The sequence below is a fragment of the Halichoeres trimaculatus genome, unplaced genomic scaffold, assembly GCF_033239565.1.
Source record: "Halichoeres trimaculatus isolate MK-OKI-2021-1 unplaced genomic scaffold, fHalTri1.1 fHalTri1_scaffold_15, whole genome shotgun sequence".
Lineage (NCBI taxonomy): Eukaryota > Metazoa > Chordata > Actinopteri > Labriformes > Labridae > Halichoeres > Halichoeres trimaculatus.
The window spans coordinates 11,529,363-11,546,743 of record NW_027437193.1 but is presented as its reverse complement, the minus strand read 5'-3'; the positions used below and the strand labels follow the sequence as shown (position 1 = coordinate 11,546,743).

General features: G+C 38.9%; 2 protein-coding genes across 3 annotated transcripts; one reads left to right on the top strand and one right to left on the bottom strand.

Annotated features, from left to right (window-relative positions):
- The first annotated feature begins 3,382 nt into the window (after positions 1-3,382).
- tcea1 (transcription elongation factor A (SII), 1) lies at positions 3,383-8,429 on the top strand. Of its 2 annotated transcripts, none has more exons than XM_074687779.1 (10): positions 3,383-3,631; positions 4,745-4,807; positions 4,902-5,007; positions 5,222-5,324; positions 5,469-5,614; positions 5,715-5,771; positions 6,457-6,611; positions 6,791-6,937; positions 7,193-7,264; positions 8,045-8,429. In XM_074687779.1, exons 1-10 carry the CDS (start codon positions 3,557-3,559, stop codon positions 8,051-8,053), a joined length of 933 nt encoding a protein of 310 aa, XP_074543880.1. In that variant the 5' UTR covers positions 3,383-3,556; the 3' UTR covers positions 8,054-8,429. The 2 variants fall into 2 exon arrangements, with proteins under 2 accessions (XP_074543880.1, XP_074543878.1); XM_074687777.1 differs by having other exon boundaries at positions 3,388-3,631; positions 5,466-5,614; positions 8,045-8,428.
- Positions 8,430-10,523: 2,094 nt separating this feature from the next.
- rgs20 (regulator of G protein signaling 20) lies at positions 10,524-16,731 on the bottom strand. Its single transcript, XM_074687792.1, has 5 exons — positions 16,581-16,731; positions 14,892-15,058; positions 14,553-14,627; positions 14,217-14,451; positions 10,524-13,532 (listed from the first exon to the last, which is right to left on the bottom strand). Exons 2-5 carry the CDS (start codon positions 15,053-15,055, stop codon positions 13,344-13,346), a joined length of 663 nt encoding a protein of 220 aa, XP_074543893.1. The 5' UTR covers positions 15,056-15,058; positions 16,581-16,731; the 3' UTR covers positions 10,524-13,343.
- Between the last annotated feature and the right edge of the window lie 650 nt (positions 16,732-17,381).

Genomic DNA, 17,381 nt, shown 5'->3' with positions numbered 1-17,381 from the left:
TTTATGTATGCCTTTCTTATTCAAATTATTAGTTTTTAAAGATTAAAGTTACTCAATTGTCATTTTAAAAGGAAGATACAACCAGTAAAATGAAGTACATGATAACATGCATGAGGTCATAGCCCACTCACTTTTACTGAAGAAAGGTTTTTTTACTGTGTGACCATAGTACATTATGTAGTCATACTATGAAGATTTGTCAATCAACATTGAAATGTAGTTTATTCCACTCATGACTGTGCTGTTTTGTGCAGTTCTTTTGTTAAACTACATATTTTGCAATTTGGGTAAATGTAATATTAAGTAGTAGTAGTCAAGTAGTACATTTCTTTGCAGCAGGATAGTAGTCCAAAATCTAGCACAGCAGAGATTTAGCATAGCTTAGCTGAAGAACGGTTGTCTACAGCATAGTTTGCATAATCTGCAGCATGATGTTTCATACTCATCTTTTTAATTGTTCAAGTAATAACCCGAAATAACACTAAAAAAACAACAACAGCAACAACAACAAAAACAGAGCACCTCTAGCTACAGACAGGCTAAGATTTAAACCAAAGCTACAAACACCCAAAATCAACTAATCAGACAAATAAGTCACTGACTTACACTTGAACTAGCATGTTAACAGAAAGATGATGAACAGGACTTACTGTATTCTTCACATTTCTCCTGTATTATAAAGGCAAAAACCACCAAAGCGTGCATCCGATATTCCTCCGACCGATGTTCAAAGCCTCTCAGCAGCACTCCAAGGCTATTTTGGGACTAGCGACATCCTGGCTAATTTGCTTAATCTTTGCTCACACTTAATCAGCATATCAAGGTAAGGTAACGCATGAAGGGAACACAGAACTGATCTGGAGTAATCTTGACATGTCTGCTTTAATCAAGAAGAAAATTGATCAGGAATGGACTTGATGAACTTCAATTGGACTTCAGTTTAATTTTATACATTGGCAGTATCACTTCTTAACTAAAATTTACCTAAAAAGCTGGAAGCAAACATGAAAACACTCCGCAAGTTTCCTTTTCTCTGTTGAGTATCAAATTTCTGATTTTTCATCAGTTCTATTGGACAATGTGCAGAAGTATCCCACTGATTACAATATTATTAAATTATTAATGCAATTGAATAACATGTGAGTCATAAAGTAACTGAGGAAGAGGTTTAAAAAGCCCAAAAACTTCAGGGTGGTGCTACATTACTAAATCTATACTGCTGTGAAAATATGCCACAGGTTGTCAGAGCGGTTTCCTATTCCTATTTACAAGCAGCCCGCTTAATCTGATTTGAGAAGTCTTGGCCTAATAAGGATTAGGTGAAAGATTTTGCGCACTAGCTGACAGCATCAGGCAGAAAAAGGTCTTCAGGGCGCACTTTTACCTCACAGCAGGTATTGGATATGAGCCATTCTGTACACACATACTGTGCACCACCTTTTACACCTGAATATAACTTTGTGAATTTCACTGATATCACAGCATAAAAATATCAATCAATTTGGAAACACTGTACCTTTGTTTCACAACACTGCACATCCAAAAGGTTGTATCATGCAGTCAGCTTGAACGATCTTCAGAGATTTAATGTTTTAATTGCATCAAGGGGTGAACACTGAGTCACATCGCTGCAGCTATCAGACAGTGTTCCACTTATTAATGGCCTCATACTGTGTGAAAGAAGCTAATACCTTCCACATGCACGTGCACTGTCCTTGATGAGAGTAGCTAGTAGGGGATTGAAGGAGGGGCTTGTGCGGGTCAAACACAGTCCAAGTTAAGGTGACGTTTTAATACACCTTGTATTCAAAGTATGTCCAAGTAAATCCATACCATGCTATAATTTTTTTTGCACATTTGTTTTTTTGTTTGTTTTTTGTTTGTTTTTTTGTTTTGTTTTACATGTGCTGTATAATATACAAATTATAACTAAAAAGCATAGGTCATTATTGCTCAGGTATATACATGAAATAATTCAGTGATGCACAATGTTCAATCTCTTGGTGGAAATGTCAACAGCTGATCTGTTTGGATTAGTAAGATCCAACTAAGTGAGTCAATCAGTGCCACACAAATGCAGTGTCAGGTCAACAGTGAGCCATCACTGTGGCTAAGATGCCTGATCAAGTCACTCAGCAGTCAACACTTGGGTCATATCTCCATCAGAAGACATTTGCACTATCAAGGGTTCTGGGCAAGACATGCACTCTTTCACTAAATGTTCATTGAAACTGATCATAACACAGCTGATAAGAGCAAGCCAAGAATTTACCAAAGCAGCTGCGGTCTCCATAGCTCAACCCAATATCATGTAGCCTAATTGATGTTTCAACCAAAGCCTAGATTCTAAATAGTTTTGGCTTTCTCTAAACATGCGACAATGTCATTGAAGTAACTAAAGCACCCAACTTAATATCCTTGTAAGGATTGCTTTGTTTTACTAACAGTCCCAAACCTAAGTAACTGTGTCCAAGTTGTAATTGTGTGTGTGTTAATTTGTGTTAACAAGTTAAATGTTAAATCTTTTAGAATTTGTCGTCGTTAAATTCTGATTCAAAAGACAAAACAGTACTCAGCTCTAGAGACAAACCAAAATACTGCTTTAACAGCGCCCTTTGTTCACATAGCCTCCTGACTACCAGTAGTTCAAATTTGTCCTCTGTGGAGGACATTTGTAAACTTAAATATCTTCCACTTCACACTACTGAATAAACTCCTCATGCCATCTACAGAGGACATTTAGGGCTTTTCAATGATACCAAATGTGAAGGGGTGGGGCTTTGGTACCTTTCTCTTTTTCATCCATCCATCCATCAGTGGAAGTGCAATTTATGGGAAGAGGAAAAGTAAGTGTATAAAACTTTTTAATAAGCAAATTTTGGCTTGAAATTTTAGTGGCATATTTTATATGGGACTCTTAACAACACATTTGAACATTGTCAGAATAATTTTACTGTATTTTAGCATTGTATGCATTGTAATATACATAATATCTGAAATATAATAAAACGTGTATCTTTTTTTAAAAAAAAAATTTTTAATTCTTCAGTATTCTAATAACCTCACAAAGATTGGGGAATCTTAAAATCTTTGTGATTGGACAATTTTTTTTATTTTTTTTCTGGTAGTCAGGAGGATAGGGAAGGCTTGAGTGGCACTTTGGCGCTATCTAACGACAGGTAACGATATCGTAAAATATGGACTTGTTCAGTAGCAACCAGGCAGGTGTTCGTACTGAGTTCAAGGAAAGGTTGGATTATCTACAGAAAAAAAGACAAAAAAAAAAAAGTTCAGAAAAGACGTATGAAATGATTACCTTATCTTACCTTTCCTCAGAGCCACAACAGTTAGAATGATCTTTAGGTCTTTCTCGATTTTTCTACCTGGATTCCCTCGTCATGGATCGACTCGTCAGGTCTGCTACACAGCGGAGTATCCGTGTGCGGTCCCGGTCCGTCAAGTAGACGCCGCCGCTTTCACTCTAGTGGCGTGGTCTTTGTCGTGGATTTTCCTTTCTTTTTCGTTCTGATCGCTCTATTTCATTGGATCATTCAACATGGGGAAAAAAGAAGAAGAGGAGATAATCAGAATTGCGAAGAAGATGGATAAAATGGCGCAGAAGAAAAACGGGGTGAGATGTGTGTGAAGAATGAATGCCGACCTGCAGCTTAGCCGAGCTGGCTGATGTTGATGTGGAGCTAACGTTGGCGCTATTGGGATGCAAGTGGGGTTACCTGCTGAATGTAGTTAATTAAATCTATACCTATTTGCCAATATGTTCAAACGTGCAATCAACCCATCATCAATAACTTAAGCCCCAAGCCTACATTTGTTGTGGCTAACTGGCTAGCCTCAGTTAGCTTCGAGGTCTGTTATGGTTAACGGCAGTTTGGTGAAACGGTAGCAGTTAGCCATAGCAGTGCACCAGTCTCCGCTTGCGTTTTCCCTCCTCACACAACGTCATTCTTGATCGGGTCATCTGAAGATAACCAAAACTGTCTTGCAAGGAATTATGTCCTAAATCAATATGACACCAGCTTCATATTCGGTGGTTTTATTTTGAAACCAACATTACTTCTTTTAGCCAGTTAGCCGGTTTGGGCATCAGCTGTTAGCTGCACAGCAACTAAAACTGAACCATAGTAATCATCCAAGTAATCTTTCCATATCATAAGCTTGTTCTTGTAAATGCGGAAATTGTTAGAAATGCTTCTCTAATATTCAAAGGATTTGGGAATCGGAACAAATGCCCATCACAAAAACCCTACAGTGCATTTCAGATGTGTTATAATGACAGGCTAATAGATCTGAACCAAGAGACAGCTAAAATACCACATAAATTAAGTTAATGTAATGAATCAAAACCTATGAGGAGTTAAAAAGTGGACTGAAAACAAACACATTTATTCTCTAAGTCTAAACAATAAGTTTTATTTTCTGTTCATTGAAGAGGCAGCAAAAAGCAACAACTCCATAAACAAGCTTTAAGATTTTATCAATCTCTCTATTAATTACAGCTGTTTCAAGGTTATAGAAGAGGACATTATTTTACACCGATAGAAGTAACAAAAAATGTTGCAAACATTGTCGTTCAGACATGCAAATGACTATACTCTTTAATAATTGGAAGTATTTTGGATGGCATGATGGTGTGAGTCCAGTTAGTGATATGAGGCATTGGTACTTATAATGTGAAGGCTGATTACAGATGAATGAGACATACTCTTTGTAAATGTGATTGCAGGCTGGGGCTTTGGACCTATTGAAGGAGTTGCGAAGTATTCCCATGACTCTCGAGCTGCTCCAGGTACTTTTGTGTTGTTGTGGTTTCTGCTTGGATTACTATTCATAGAATAAGAGATTGGAGACCTTGTGTATTCTGACTTGACATCTCTCCACAGTCCACTAGAATTGGGATGTCTGTTAATGCTATCCGCAAGCAGAGCACAGACGATGAGGTGACAGCTTTAGCCAAGTCGCTGATCAAGTCGTGGAAGAAGCTTTTGGGTAAGTAATACTTTTCTTTTTTTTTCCCTCATTTGTTATCTGCTGCAGACTGTCTCCACAGTCGCATACATTTGAAGATGAAGAGGATAAAGCACAAAACAATATTCCATTTAGAAAAGGGAGGAAAGGAAGCATTATCATCACCATGGATGCCCTGCTTATATCACTTTCTGATGATATCTTCTGGTTTCCTGATGTGTTATAAATGATACAGATGAGCCTGGAGGTGGAGACAAATCATCGGATGAAAAGCGAAAAGAGCAAACAACACCTGTGGTTTCTCCGTCAGAGGGAAGCCCAGAAGCAAAAGAAGAAAGGTAACAGGACAAATAACCATATAATACAATATCATTGGCGTTGTTAGCTTTTCATTGCTTTAATTTTTTAAGTATGATTATATATTTACTTTATCTTCTCCCCAAAGTTGATTTAAGTTCCCCTTGTTTATCCTCTCTCAGCAGCTCCAGCAGTAATTCCAGCAGCAAGAGTGAGCCTGCTGAGGTTACATCGAACACATTAATCAACACGTTCCCCCGTGCACCAAGTACATCCGATTCTATCAGGCTCAAATGCAGAGAGATGCTGTCACAGGCCATGCAGACTGGAGGTAAAATTATTGTAAAGTAATATCAAATCACCTGCTTTGTTCTCCATATGCTTACTAGCAGCTAAAGTTGTGATTATGTGTCTTTTCGTTTTCTCCCTAGATGACCATATTGCTATTGGTGCTGACTGTGATGAACTTGGAGCTCAGATTGAGGAATATATCCTGATCACTGCCATCTGTGCAAATTGTAAATGACCTAATTGTAGTAATAAGGTTTGAATGCTCAAGATAAATGAGAACGTCACAGATTTGCCAATTTTTTATTTTGTATTTAACCCTCAGTTTTATGTGTGGCAAACTGATGATTTTTAATGGGAAAAAAGCCCTCAGATAAGTGACTCTAAAAAAACGGAGAAATATTTATGTGCTCTTAAATTTACAGAGAAGTCCAGATTCACCATCAGAGCTGTTTCACATTAATTTTTAAACAAATAATGTATGTTTTTTTCTGCTGAATGTGTTTTTATTATAATTCTAAACATATTTCATCTTTAACATGTAGTTTTATAAATTATTAATGGAATAGAGATGAATTTAAAAAGCCAGAGGGTTTTTTAAGACACATCTTCTTATGTATGTCAGGCAATAACAGGAAGTGATACATTTTAGATAATTGTTAAATTAATAAATTAACAGATCATTTAATTTTGATTTTTGCCAACAATATTTAGGTATCAATCAGATTCACCTTTTAATTTCAGTGCTGGATTAAATTTGATCAGTCACATACAGATAGATTTTAAAAATGAACTAAGCTATGCTAAGCTAATTCAAGTTAAAGGGGATGAAAAGTGTCTACACAAAGATTCATAAACATCTGTAATTCCTTGACCTGCTATCACGCATCTTCCAGGAGTTTAAGAACACAGACATGAAATATAAGAACCGTGTGAGGAGCCGAATCTCAAATTTGAAAGATATGAAGAACCCCAATCTAAGGAGGACTGTGCTGTGTGGGAGTGTGACTCCTGAGCGGATGGCTAAGATGACCGCAGAGGTGCGTTGACTTTTCTTAGTGTAGGTTCAGAAGTAACTACAGAAACACATTTGAAGTCTCTAATTTTTTTGTGCATCTTTTCTTTAACGTTGGTTTTACTTGAGCTTTTAATTGAATTGATCATAAGCTTTTTACTTAAATTCATCAGAACTTTCATTATTCCATTCTTCTGTTATTAGGAAATGGCCAGTGATGAGCTGAAAGAAATGAGAAAGAATCTGACCAAAGAGGCTGTCAGGGACCACCAGATGGCCACCACAGGAGGCACTCAGACTGACCTGTTCACCTGTGGCAAGTGCAAGGGCAAATGCTGCACCTACACACAGGTACGACTGTTATTTATGCTTCAAGGAAGAAGGAAGATGTGCCAGCAGTCTCTCAGTCTCCTAACATAGACCTCACATCATTACTTGTCAAGCTGATATAACTCCATGTATACTATTTCCAGAGGTTAAATTGATGTTGGAATGAAACTATGGGTTATCAGTTGTAAAATCGAGTGATGCTAAGTTTTGTGTGTTCAAACATCATTGCTTAACCTGACATAATGAATGTTTTGTGCATGATTTTGTCATTCCCAGGTTCAAACCCGCAGTGCTGATGAGCCAATGACCACATTTGTCTTCTGCAATCAATGCGGAAATAGATGGAAGGTGTGTTGGGCAGCGTGGGCTTTTATTGACTCAGTCCTGCTCTGACTTGCAAAGTTAGCCTGTGTGGGGAAAGGTTTAGCCCTTTCCACTATGCTGAGACCTGTGCTTTTGTAATACATCTACTGTTAAGCTATTACTATGCTGTAGTCACACAGGAAGCATCAATTCTTGTTGAAGATATTATTCAGCCAGTTTGGTTCTCTTCCACTCTGCTGGCAGACTGTTTACTTTCACACCTGTGTTTCAAGAGGAACCTTTTCTAAACTCATTAGTGCTCCTCAGTCTGTAAACAGAATCCCTCATTTCTAATGCCCAAATATTGTTGCTTTCGAATTCCACCTGAAGTCTGTGGACCCAGAGAAAGAATAAGTTATCCAGTTTTTATCTTCATCCAAGCACAACTTCAAATGTTTGCTCTTTATGAGAAAGATTATTTCAGACTGTGATGGTCTGCAACCAAAGTATCATCCAAGCTCACAGAATCCATCTGAATCTAATTGACTTTTCCTTCTGTTTTATGTTGGTTTCCATTAATTGGTCAGATAAAAATGAGACAAACAGATACAACTTAAGCCAAAGATGAAACTTTGAAAAAGTCTTATTTGCAAAAACTTATATAAATTAAGTCCATAAACACTCAAAAAATGAGCTTTAAACAGAAAATTCTTCTATCTTCAAATATGCAAATAACATTACGGTACATTTCTCAACACAATAAGAGATACTGATATTTTAAAATGAAATAACTTTGTATTCATTTGTTTTTTTTCTGTGTCCTAGTTCTGCTGAAGCGGCGGGTGTTTCCACGACACACCGGCAAGTAGCAAAATTCCCGGACCAGGTTTTGTCTTTGCAGCAGATCGGAGCTTTGCATTGTGTGGTACATGGTGCACATCACGCCATGCACAGATGCCACAGCGATTATTGTTTGAATAAATATACTGTTCATAGATTGAGGTCATTGTCCGTTCCCCCTACACCCTGCCCCCCAAATCTTTTACTATTGTCATTAGTTGTTTCTCACTGTCAGATATATGCGATCAGTCTTGTATCATTCTCTTTTATCTGCATTTTTTATATGTAGTTTTAACACTTTGGATAATGTTGTTTTGCTTTCCCCTCACAACATTGCATTGTTTTATTTAATTTCCCAATAAAGTGTAATCCATTTGATTAAAAGAAGCGCTTTTCATTAGGCCTCAGTATCATCTACTTGTGCAATTAAGGAGCTCTGTGAGTATGTGTGTGTGTGTGTGTGTGTGTGTGTGTGTGTGTGTGTGTGTGTGTGTGTGTGTGTGTGTGTGTGTGTGTGTGTGTGTGTGTGTGTGTGTGTGTGTGTGTGTGTGTGTTTGTGTTTGTGGGAGTGTACATTTGATGTCGGTAGAATATTCATCACATCAAAGTGAATTCTGATGAATGCATATTAATCGGACCAGCAGCAGCATAATCTCATTGGCTGAAATGGGGAAGACACACAATTGTGTCCCTTTGCTCAAGGTTTTTTTAATTGCCAGGTGCAACCACTCTGTGTTGACCGACTGCTGTGCTGCTTTCCCACATGCAGACTAAATCCAGACTGGTCCCTCGTCTCATCTCTCTCTCAGCTCTCTGATTCATAGAGTTAAACATGATAACTTAAAGTTGGTGTGGAAATCGGTGAGTTCAGTGGTGTGTGATGTACAACCATTTAACTAAAAATGGTAAATTTATGTCAGCATAACTATATGGAAGTGTACCTGTGAAGAGGGCATCAGAAAGAAGAGTGAAACTGCAGGAGTCTAATTAAGTAGATAAGTAAGTCAGCACACTGGACCCAGGTGTTCTGACTTGGTGTGTTGCATAGGTGACTGTGGCTGTCAAGTCATCCTCTGTCAACCGGAAGGTTGAGGGTTCAATCTCAGCTCTTGCTATTACATGCCAAAGTTTTAAGCAAGACAATTAACCCTAAAATGCTCCTACTGCTGGTAGGTGGTGTGTGGTTGGGTTTGGATGCGTTGGCTAAAACTGATGGTTCTGTACAACAGAAGTGTCTGTTATGAGTGTGTGAATGTGGTGTGGATGGGTGAAGAGACCAGAGGTGTAAAGTACTTTAAGCGGTCAAAGACTAGAAAAGCACTAAATAAGTATTGGTTCATTTACCACCAATCACTACATGACACAAAAATGCACTGAAATTGAAATAACTTTTGTTGGTTTAAGTTCTTAAACTGTATTTAAATTGGATATATTTTCTCTGGCCTCAACAGCAGACTGGGTCATGAACCCAACGGCTGGATTTCACTGTAAATTGACATTGTGTGGTGGGCAGTATGAGTGGTTTCTGAGGCTAAAAAAAACAAATAAAAACCCACCATTAAGCTGAGGAAAGATGCTATCATGAAACAAAAGACTCAGTTCATTTTCAAGTAGTCCACAATTAGCAGAGTACTTGGAAAATTGTAACGAGTTTAATAGACAAGGAAAGACTTTTAGAAGCTTTGAACAGAACCAGACTCCTATTGAATTGAAATGTGTATGAAAGTGAGATGAATAGAGACTGTCAAAAGCAGTAAAACCATTTCTTAAAGACTTTTGGTAACATTGCCAGTGTTAAAAGTAAGTGCACTATTTGCAAGAACTACAAATTATTAATAGCCTAATCTTCATATTTATAGTTGCTAAAGTCAATATGTCTGATATTAGCATTTATAGTAATGATATTGACAAATGAATGACAGTATCAATTATAAGAGTTGGAGCAGAACTGTTCTAAAATCAACAACGACATTGTTACAGTGATGATGATGGTAATCAAACTAATAGTGGTAGCACTGGAGTCTCAAGCAATGATCCAGAGGAACCTATGAGACAAGGGAGGTCAGAGACTCCTAGAGAGATCTACAGTTGTTATTTTAGCAGGACATGGAAACTAAGTTTGGGACAGACTGACAGGAGGGAAGACAAGAGCTTACTGTGCCAATTCCTTCTGAAGTGAAGGCTTTTAATAGTGTAACTAAGATCCGGTCTAAGCCTGTGCCAGCTCTATAAAAAGGAAAGTGTAAAGCTTACTCATAAAAGTAGGGAGGTTTCCTGCCTCCTAGACCCTGAAAGGCAGATGTTTCTAAAGGAGTGGAGCTTGATAACTGAAGTCTCTACATCCCATACTACTTTTATAGACTTGGAGTCCTTATTAAGACTTTAATTCCAGATTGGTGCAGTGCTACAAAAAGGCACAACAAGTTACTGCAACGAAATTCTGTTTAAATGAAATCAGTCCATATTCAGTAAAATTATTGTGCTTTATTTTATCTCAATCAAAATGCCCACAAGTCATTATTTTCTCAGAGTAGCAGAAAAAAAACTAAACCATATACTGTAAACATTCACATTATTTGTCTTTTAAAAATGTATTCTTCAGTAAACTCAGCGCAAAGTAACACATTTAATATAGTAAACAGAAGAAGAAACAACATTTATAGGCATCACTCCAAACCATTGGCTTAGATTGTGTTTTGAGGTTGATCTGCGCAGTGAACCCCACAGCTCAAATTGCACATAGTAAGTTAAAGTTAACTCTAAGACAAGTACAAGTGCCACCATGAAACACTGGTTGGCAAGAAGTTCAGATCAACCAGCCCTATCATTGATCTTTATTTGCCATAAGCAAATAGACATGTGTTGTCACCACAGTCCTCTATATTGGTTGGTAACACCATCAGAACTGGACTGATGTTGTCACTACTTAGGAATCAAGACAAAACACATGCGATAATTTGGCCAAAGAGAGGGACGATATCCGGTAAACTGGCCTTGTACTTCAGTACCCACTCTTACGGCAAGAGTCTGAAAACAACTGTTGCCCATGAGAAAGATGTCATAAAATTGAATGTCAAGGCACTTCCCCATGTGAGGATCTTGTCTTTGAGTGACATGTTTGTGAGGCAACAAAGTAAGTCAACTAAAACTATTAGAATACAGAAAAGTATTTATAACTTGGCAACTCCAATTTTCGTCAACAGAAACGCTCTTGATAAAAGCACATACACAGTTTACATGGTAGCTTTGGTGTTGCTGCTAACCTGGCCTGACCCCCAGTGAGAGTCTCAATGGGAACTGAATGTCGTATTGCAGAAAAACATTTGAAACACATATAACTCAATCTGCACTGATGTTTATCAATGTCACTAATGTGGGTAACACTTTATCTTGTTTGTTATTCTGTAATTTACCTAACAAACTGTCTTAATATAATTATGGCCTAAATAAAGGCAGGCTTTACCAATTCATCATGAAAACAAATACAGGTGAGCAGACGCGCTAATACAGAATTAACAGTGTGCTTGACATAGATGGAACTAAATTAAGTATTTTTTCAGAAAAAAAAAATCCTTTGTTGAGTGAATACAAAGAAAAGGTTGATTAGCTTGGCTTAGCTTAGCTTGACAACCACTAACAATGAGACTGTGCTAGCTCGACTCATCAGAAAACTGATTCTTCCACCTTCAGCACTTGTTAGCACATTATATAAAATCAGTTAACAAAACTCAAAGTGTTGGAGTCAAAAACAGACATAGTATTTTCTTTGTTGTATGAGGCAGACACTTACTGCAGATGGAGTTAGCAGTTAGTTATTTAGAGTTAGCTAACTAACTCAAGATATAACTTGTAGCTCTTTGTCACAATTACTAAGGTTTTCCCTTCTGTCAAAATTTTTGCTTCTGTTGTACATTGCTTTGGACAAAAGCATCTGCCAAATGAAACTGTGGAGCTGTAGCTAGCGTTAGCTGCTAGGCGGACCTAGCAGCTAACTAGCTGTTTCTGGAATTTGTGTTAACTTAAGTTAGCGAAATCAAGCAGGTTTGGCTCTGGCTGCAACAAGAGCAGTACAGAAACAAGGGAGAGTTGTCAGTCTTCTCATCCAAACCCCCACTGGTAAGAAACTACTCTACCTATAAGCTATGCTTTAACATTTATCATTTTATCCAAACTTCCACTAAACTGTTAGCTACTTTAGGGGACTTGAAAGAAATAACAGGCACAAAATAAAGTGTTACCCTAAACTCTACATTTTTACACAGTGACCTAGGAGAATAGTTCACACATATTTTTACATAAATATATGACTAAATAAATATAATTCATACTTGGTGATCTGTTTTGTATTAGCAATAAATAATAAATACTATTTCTGGTACATAAAATGACTGTTCTTACATCTTGCTAGTAAAAAATAAATATACCTGTAAGTTGTGCAGTGAACAATACTCAAATTTGAAATAGTTGTTTTAAATAGGCAGTTCTCTGTGATCATTACTCTGTAAAGAAAGCTTATACACTCTTCCATTATTGATTTCAGTTTCTTGAGAAGACAGATTTCTCACTGTAACACGAGCGCTCCTCATTTTCTGTTACCTCACTGATAACCACACCTGCAGATGTTTCACTCTCACACATTTTCTACATGAACTGGAGTTGCCAAGTCGCTGTCACAGGTACCAAAGTGTGAGGTTAGATAACAAAACACGGGGAAACCAAGATAGAATCATACAGTACCCCACAAAGCTGCCTGCAAGTAGAGCTAACATGTAGCCTTTGACTTGAGCTTTGATTTTCATACGCAGTAAATAGAACCAGGCGTCTCTACATAAAATACCCACAATTCCATTTTTTCTATTTACAAACTCATAAATATATAGTCTACAGTAGGAATTGTTTTCTCCTCAAACAATCATACAAAAAAAACAAACAGACCATAAAAACAAATAGACCATAAAAAACTCTGAACACAAATAAAATAGATTATTTCTATCAAAAGAAAGAAAACAGAAACAAAATGTAATCATATTCCTTTGGAGTGTTTTGCTTTGTTGATCTGTAGCAGTACTTATGATGTCAAGCCCTCGGGTTTTGAGACCTGAGTGTCTTCGGTCAGGTGCAGATCACAATAGCGCTAATATCCCTGGGAGGGGCCAGGCCCGGGGCCCGTAATGTAATCCTACACTGAACATACCAAGAAAATTGTTTAAAAAATAGGTAAGGAAGGAGGGGGTTTGGGCTGAGAGGGATAAAGAGAGTTAAAAGATCACAGGTCATCACCACCCTAAGATTCAGGGGACTGCTCTGACAGAGTGTTGAGCAGATTTTTGTAGGCTGGGGAGTTCATATAGCGGGGATATGAGTCTCTTTGCATTAGTGTGTAGATCTGAAGTTGGGCATCATCAAACGTTTGCAAGTTGGGCTCCTGCATGTTCCTGTTGATCGTCTCTCGCACACGGGAGTCGAGGCTCACCTGGCAGTCAGGGAGGGGAGGAATCATTAGTTTAGTTAGAATAACTAACATTTTGATATAATTACTTTCATTCTCACATGCAAGACTAAACTGCCATCAGCAGCCAGCTAACTTTGCTTTGCTTCAAGAAATTAAGGGAAAAACAGCACGTCTGGCAACATCTAAAGAGGACAAAATGACATAAGAAGCTCCTCTTACACTGGTTCTTTATGTTTTATCTTATGTGTTTGATCTTTTAAAAAAAGTTGTAAGAAACAATTTGCTTCATTACAATAGGTTATGCTCTGTCATAATTCTTGTCAGGGGTAGTTAACTTAAGTGGGGTTGGCTGTTTGCCTGGTTCAGCTGCTCAGAGCTCAGAGGCATTAAGACAAGCATTTAACTGTCTGTAAAATGGCAAAACTGTTGAAGTAACATGTAGTTTTTGTGCAGATTAAGCAAACCAGATCCAACATGACGGTGAGACAGAATTAAAGGAGCAGAAGAGTGTTCTTCTTTCCGGTCATTTTGTTTCTTTAGGCTGTAAGCTGTACATTCATATTAATTATAAGATTCAAGAAATAATCATCTTATCTAATTATTTTTTAAGCCTCTCCTAATCTGTCAACCTTTATGATTTAAATCTTAAAGTTATCCCAAACACTTAACCCACTTAAGTATAATTCACATATAGTGCAGCCAGACCTCTTTAGGCGAGAGAATGGAGATGTAGTCCTCATAGATGATCCGAGCCTTCTCCTCTACCATACTCTTATTGGCCTCTTTGCTGAATTCTTCACAGGCTAACCAGAAGAGCATGTTCTCTTCGCTGAACTCAGTGCGCAGAAACTGTCGGAAGGAGTTCCTCCCAGCTGGGCAACACATCAGCTTGTCAAACGACTGCCCCCATGAGCGGACCTCCTCCAGTGTGGGTTTAGGACTAGAGAAGAGTGAGGGCCACATGGTTGTGAGTAGTTGAATAACTTTTTAACGAAAATGAAAGTTGGGGAAATATTATTACTTGAGGCAAGATGAACTTACCAGTCTTCACAGTCTGCGGTCCCCTCTTTAACGTCATAGGAAGCCTTTCGATTCCTGTCGTCCCGGTCTTCATTCCTGGATGACACAAAATCATAGCATGCAGGAAGAAGACTGATCATAATTTGAAGCTCACATGATATGTATCAGCCATCTGACTGTAAAAAGGCATGATCAAATTTTACCAAAATAACACACAACATAAAAAAACACACCCAACATAACACAGTAGCTTAAACCTGCTGCTGAGTCTCGGTCACTCAGGCTGTGCTGGCCTGTGAGCAACAATGTCGGCCATGCTGAGCCACAATGAGTGACTTCTCAGCAGGAGAGAAGACCTACCAGGAACAACTACAGCAGCAGCACCAGCAGAAGCAACACGCGTTCGAGCCCCGTTGGTTGGCCTGGCCCTGCTGGCCCTGCTGGGCCGGTGCAGTTCCCCCTGCTGCCGACTCCTGCTGCACCGACATCTGCCTCTTTCGCATCTCCATCCGCTCTGATCCCATGGGCTGCAGACGGAGCAGAGGGGAGAGGAACTGAAGTGAGTGTTAAGATGTCAGGAACAGGGGTGAGCTGAGATTTCTTCAAAGCATCTCTCTGGTATAGATTAAGACTTCACTTGGTGTACTGAAATGAGACCAGAGAACAGAATAAAATCTGGATAGTGCATTCATCTGTTTATCAGGACTTTGATCACCCTCACCATGGTAACTATTAATTAGATTTATTTAATTTTCCACCCACAAGTTGCAGTATGTGCCGGCTGTGTGTGCTGTGGTGCTTTCTGGTCAGATCATGTGCTGGCATGCCCAGAGATCATGCAGTAAAGGAATGCTGTTTGTTCCATTCAGGCTAAAAGTGTGGAAAATGATTTGCTGATTAAATTTCCTTCTGCCTCCAAATATGCTCCTTTTAAAGCATCTCAGCTCTACTATTTAGAGCCTGCTGCATGTTCCTCCTTACACTCTAACTGCATGTGTGAAAGGGACAGATGGCTGACCATGAGCTCAATGTGCATATCAAAAACTTGGAATCTCACATTAGCAAAAGACTGAGTGGAAAAGCAGAGCATTTAAGGATATACACTGATTACTGAGACTATGTCCAGAGGCGATAAATTACATGCTGCTGAAAATAATGTAAACATTTTAGTATGATAACTCCTGAGGTTCCCATTAAGATTTGCAGGCCTGTGAGGAATACACAGACTCTATTCACAGAATGACTTCTTGTCTGAATTTAACAAATGTGTCATCACCGGGTCAGACACTGACAAATCCTGTCAGATCATTTATGTAACAGAGCTGTCGCTCACAACACTCGGCATCATCCGGCTACTACACCTGACACAAGAAACGATGCTTTCAACAAAAAAGGGAAAAATGTCAGGAGATTTGCTACATGGGAGGGGGGGCGAAGGCGCAGCTTGCAAATCTATAACCGCAGCATCGCTCTATCACAGCCTTTCACTGAATACAATACCATTTGGTCATTTCTAAAATGGATCCGTGCGCGGGTTTTTCACACAGATCCAGAGCTGCAGATCTCATGCGCCTTGCCAAATGGCATATTTTACGCGTTGGGTGTCGGGTGCTTCAAAGCTGACACAATTGCAGTACGCTATGGCTTGACTCAACAGCTATAGACGATGAAATGGGGGGTGGGGGTGGTCGTATCCATTCAAAGGAGAAATCATGATAACACCAAATAAAACCACCATTCTTCCACAATCTTCCTGTAGCAGAAAATTTGATCAACACTTTGGGATTCAATGACTCGTGAACGACTGAACAGCAGAAAACATTGCATTAGCAGCTCGTACACCACATCAATGGAAAGTGCCACCATGAAGAACCGTAAGAGCTTCATCGCCCTGGACAACCACCGAAAAGACACTGCCTAGATCTGTTAAAAGCGCACTGTACAGCACAGATAGTGACATGCCCATTTAAAAACGCCTGGAAACGGCGTCAAACGCCCCGATCAGCAAATGTTCGTGCAATGATACATCTGTTTGCCACCAGTACTTACAATTTCACCATGTATGCACAGCGAGAAGAGGTAATTCTTTGCCTTGATTACATCCGATGGCACATAAGGCTTTTTCCCCCCCGACCGGCTGCTTCAAGTCAGTACGCATGCGTCTTCTCTCTCAACTCGTAGTAGCCCAGTGAAGAGCGTAAAGCCCGGCAGTTTGTGTGGCACAGGTTGACAGAGCAAGTCCTTTACCCTGCGTTAGTGTGCGAGGGAGTCCCAAAACTGGATGTTAAAGCCAAAAAGACTGCACGATGTCATGCAGAAAACATCTACAAACTTTAGCTGAGCGCTTGTTAAATTTCAGTAACGACATTTAAGGGATTATTCAGGAGCATGACTCCAAGAAGTTGTGTTTGTCTTTGTCGTATGCACCTTTGAGGCTTTCCCTGCAGCTGCTGTCCGTGGTGCTGAAACAGCCAAAGCCTGTCAGAGCACAGCAGTCAATTTTCACCAGCTAAACCTGACTGAGGAATAGCATGGCTTTTAGTGACAGTGGTTTGTCATATGTGAAGTTTCGACCCACATTTCTACTCTGAGTTAAGTACTTTCACAATCAGTAGCAGCAAATGGTTCACCAATTCATGAGCTGTGGGTGAGTTTAATCTTCTCACACAACTGTGTGCTGTAGACTTTACTTCTCTGTATGCAATAAAACAGTCTGTACTGTCAACATTCACTCAGTAACAAAGGCTGAGACCAAATCTTTTTCTTTCTTTTTTTTTTTTTTACCAATTATTTTTTACATTAGATCACATCAAACTTAAACTGAGAAAGATTAACTAAGAAAACTCAAGA

What these genes read in the sequence shown, in the direction of transcription:
- rgs20 (XM_074687792.1), bottom strand. Translation starts at nt 15,055, where the DNA reads ATGGGATCAGAGCGGATGGAGATGCGAAAGAGGCAGATGTCGGTGCAG. An exon ending in TGCTGCTGTAGTTGTTCCTG is followed by an intron (nt 14,628 to 14,891) that starts GTAGGTCTTCTC and finishes TGTGTCATCCAG; the next exon opens with GAATGAAGACCGGGACGACA. An exon ending in ACCGCAGACTGTGAAGACTG is followed by an intron (nt 14,452 to 14,552) that starts GTAAGTTCATCT and finishes ACTCTTCTCTAG; the next exon opens with TCCTAAACCCACACTGGAGG.
- tcea1 (XM_074687777.1), top strand. Translation starts at nt 3,557, where the DNA reads ATGGGGAAAAAAGAAGAAGAGGAGATAATCAGAATTGCGAAGAAGATG. An exon ending in TGACTCTCGAGCTGCTCCAG is followed by an intron (nt 4,808 to 4,901) that starts GTACTTTTGTGT and finishes ATCTCTCCACAG; the next exon opens with TCCACTAGAATTGGGATGTC. An exon ending in GTCGTGGAAGAAGCTTTTGG is followed by an intron (nt 5,008 to 5,221) that starts GTAAGTAATACT and finishes TAAATGATACAG; the next exon opens with ATGAGCCTGGAGGTGGAGAC.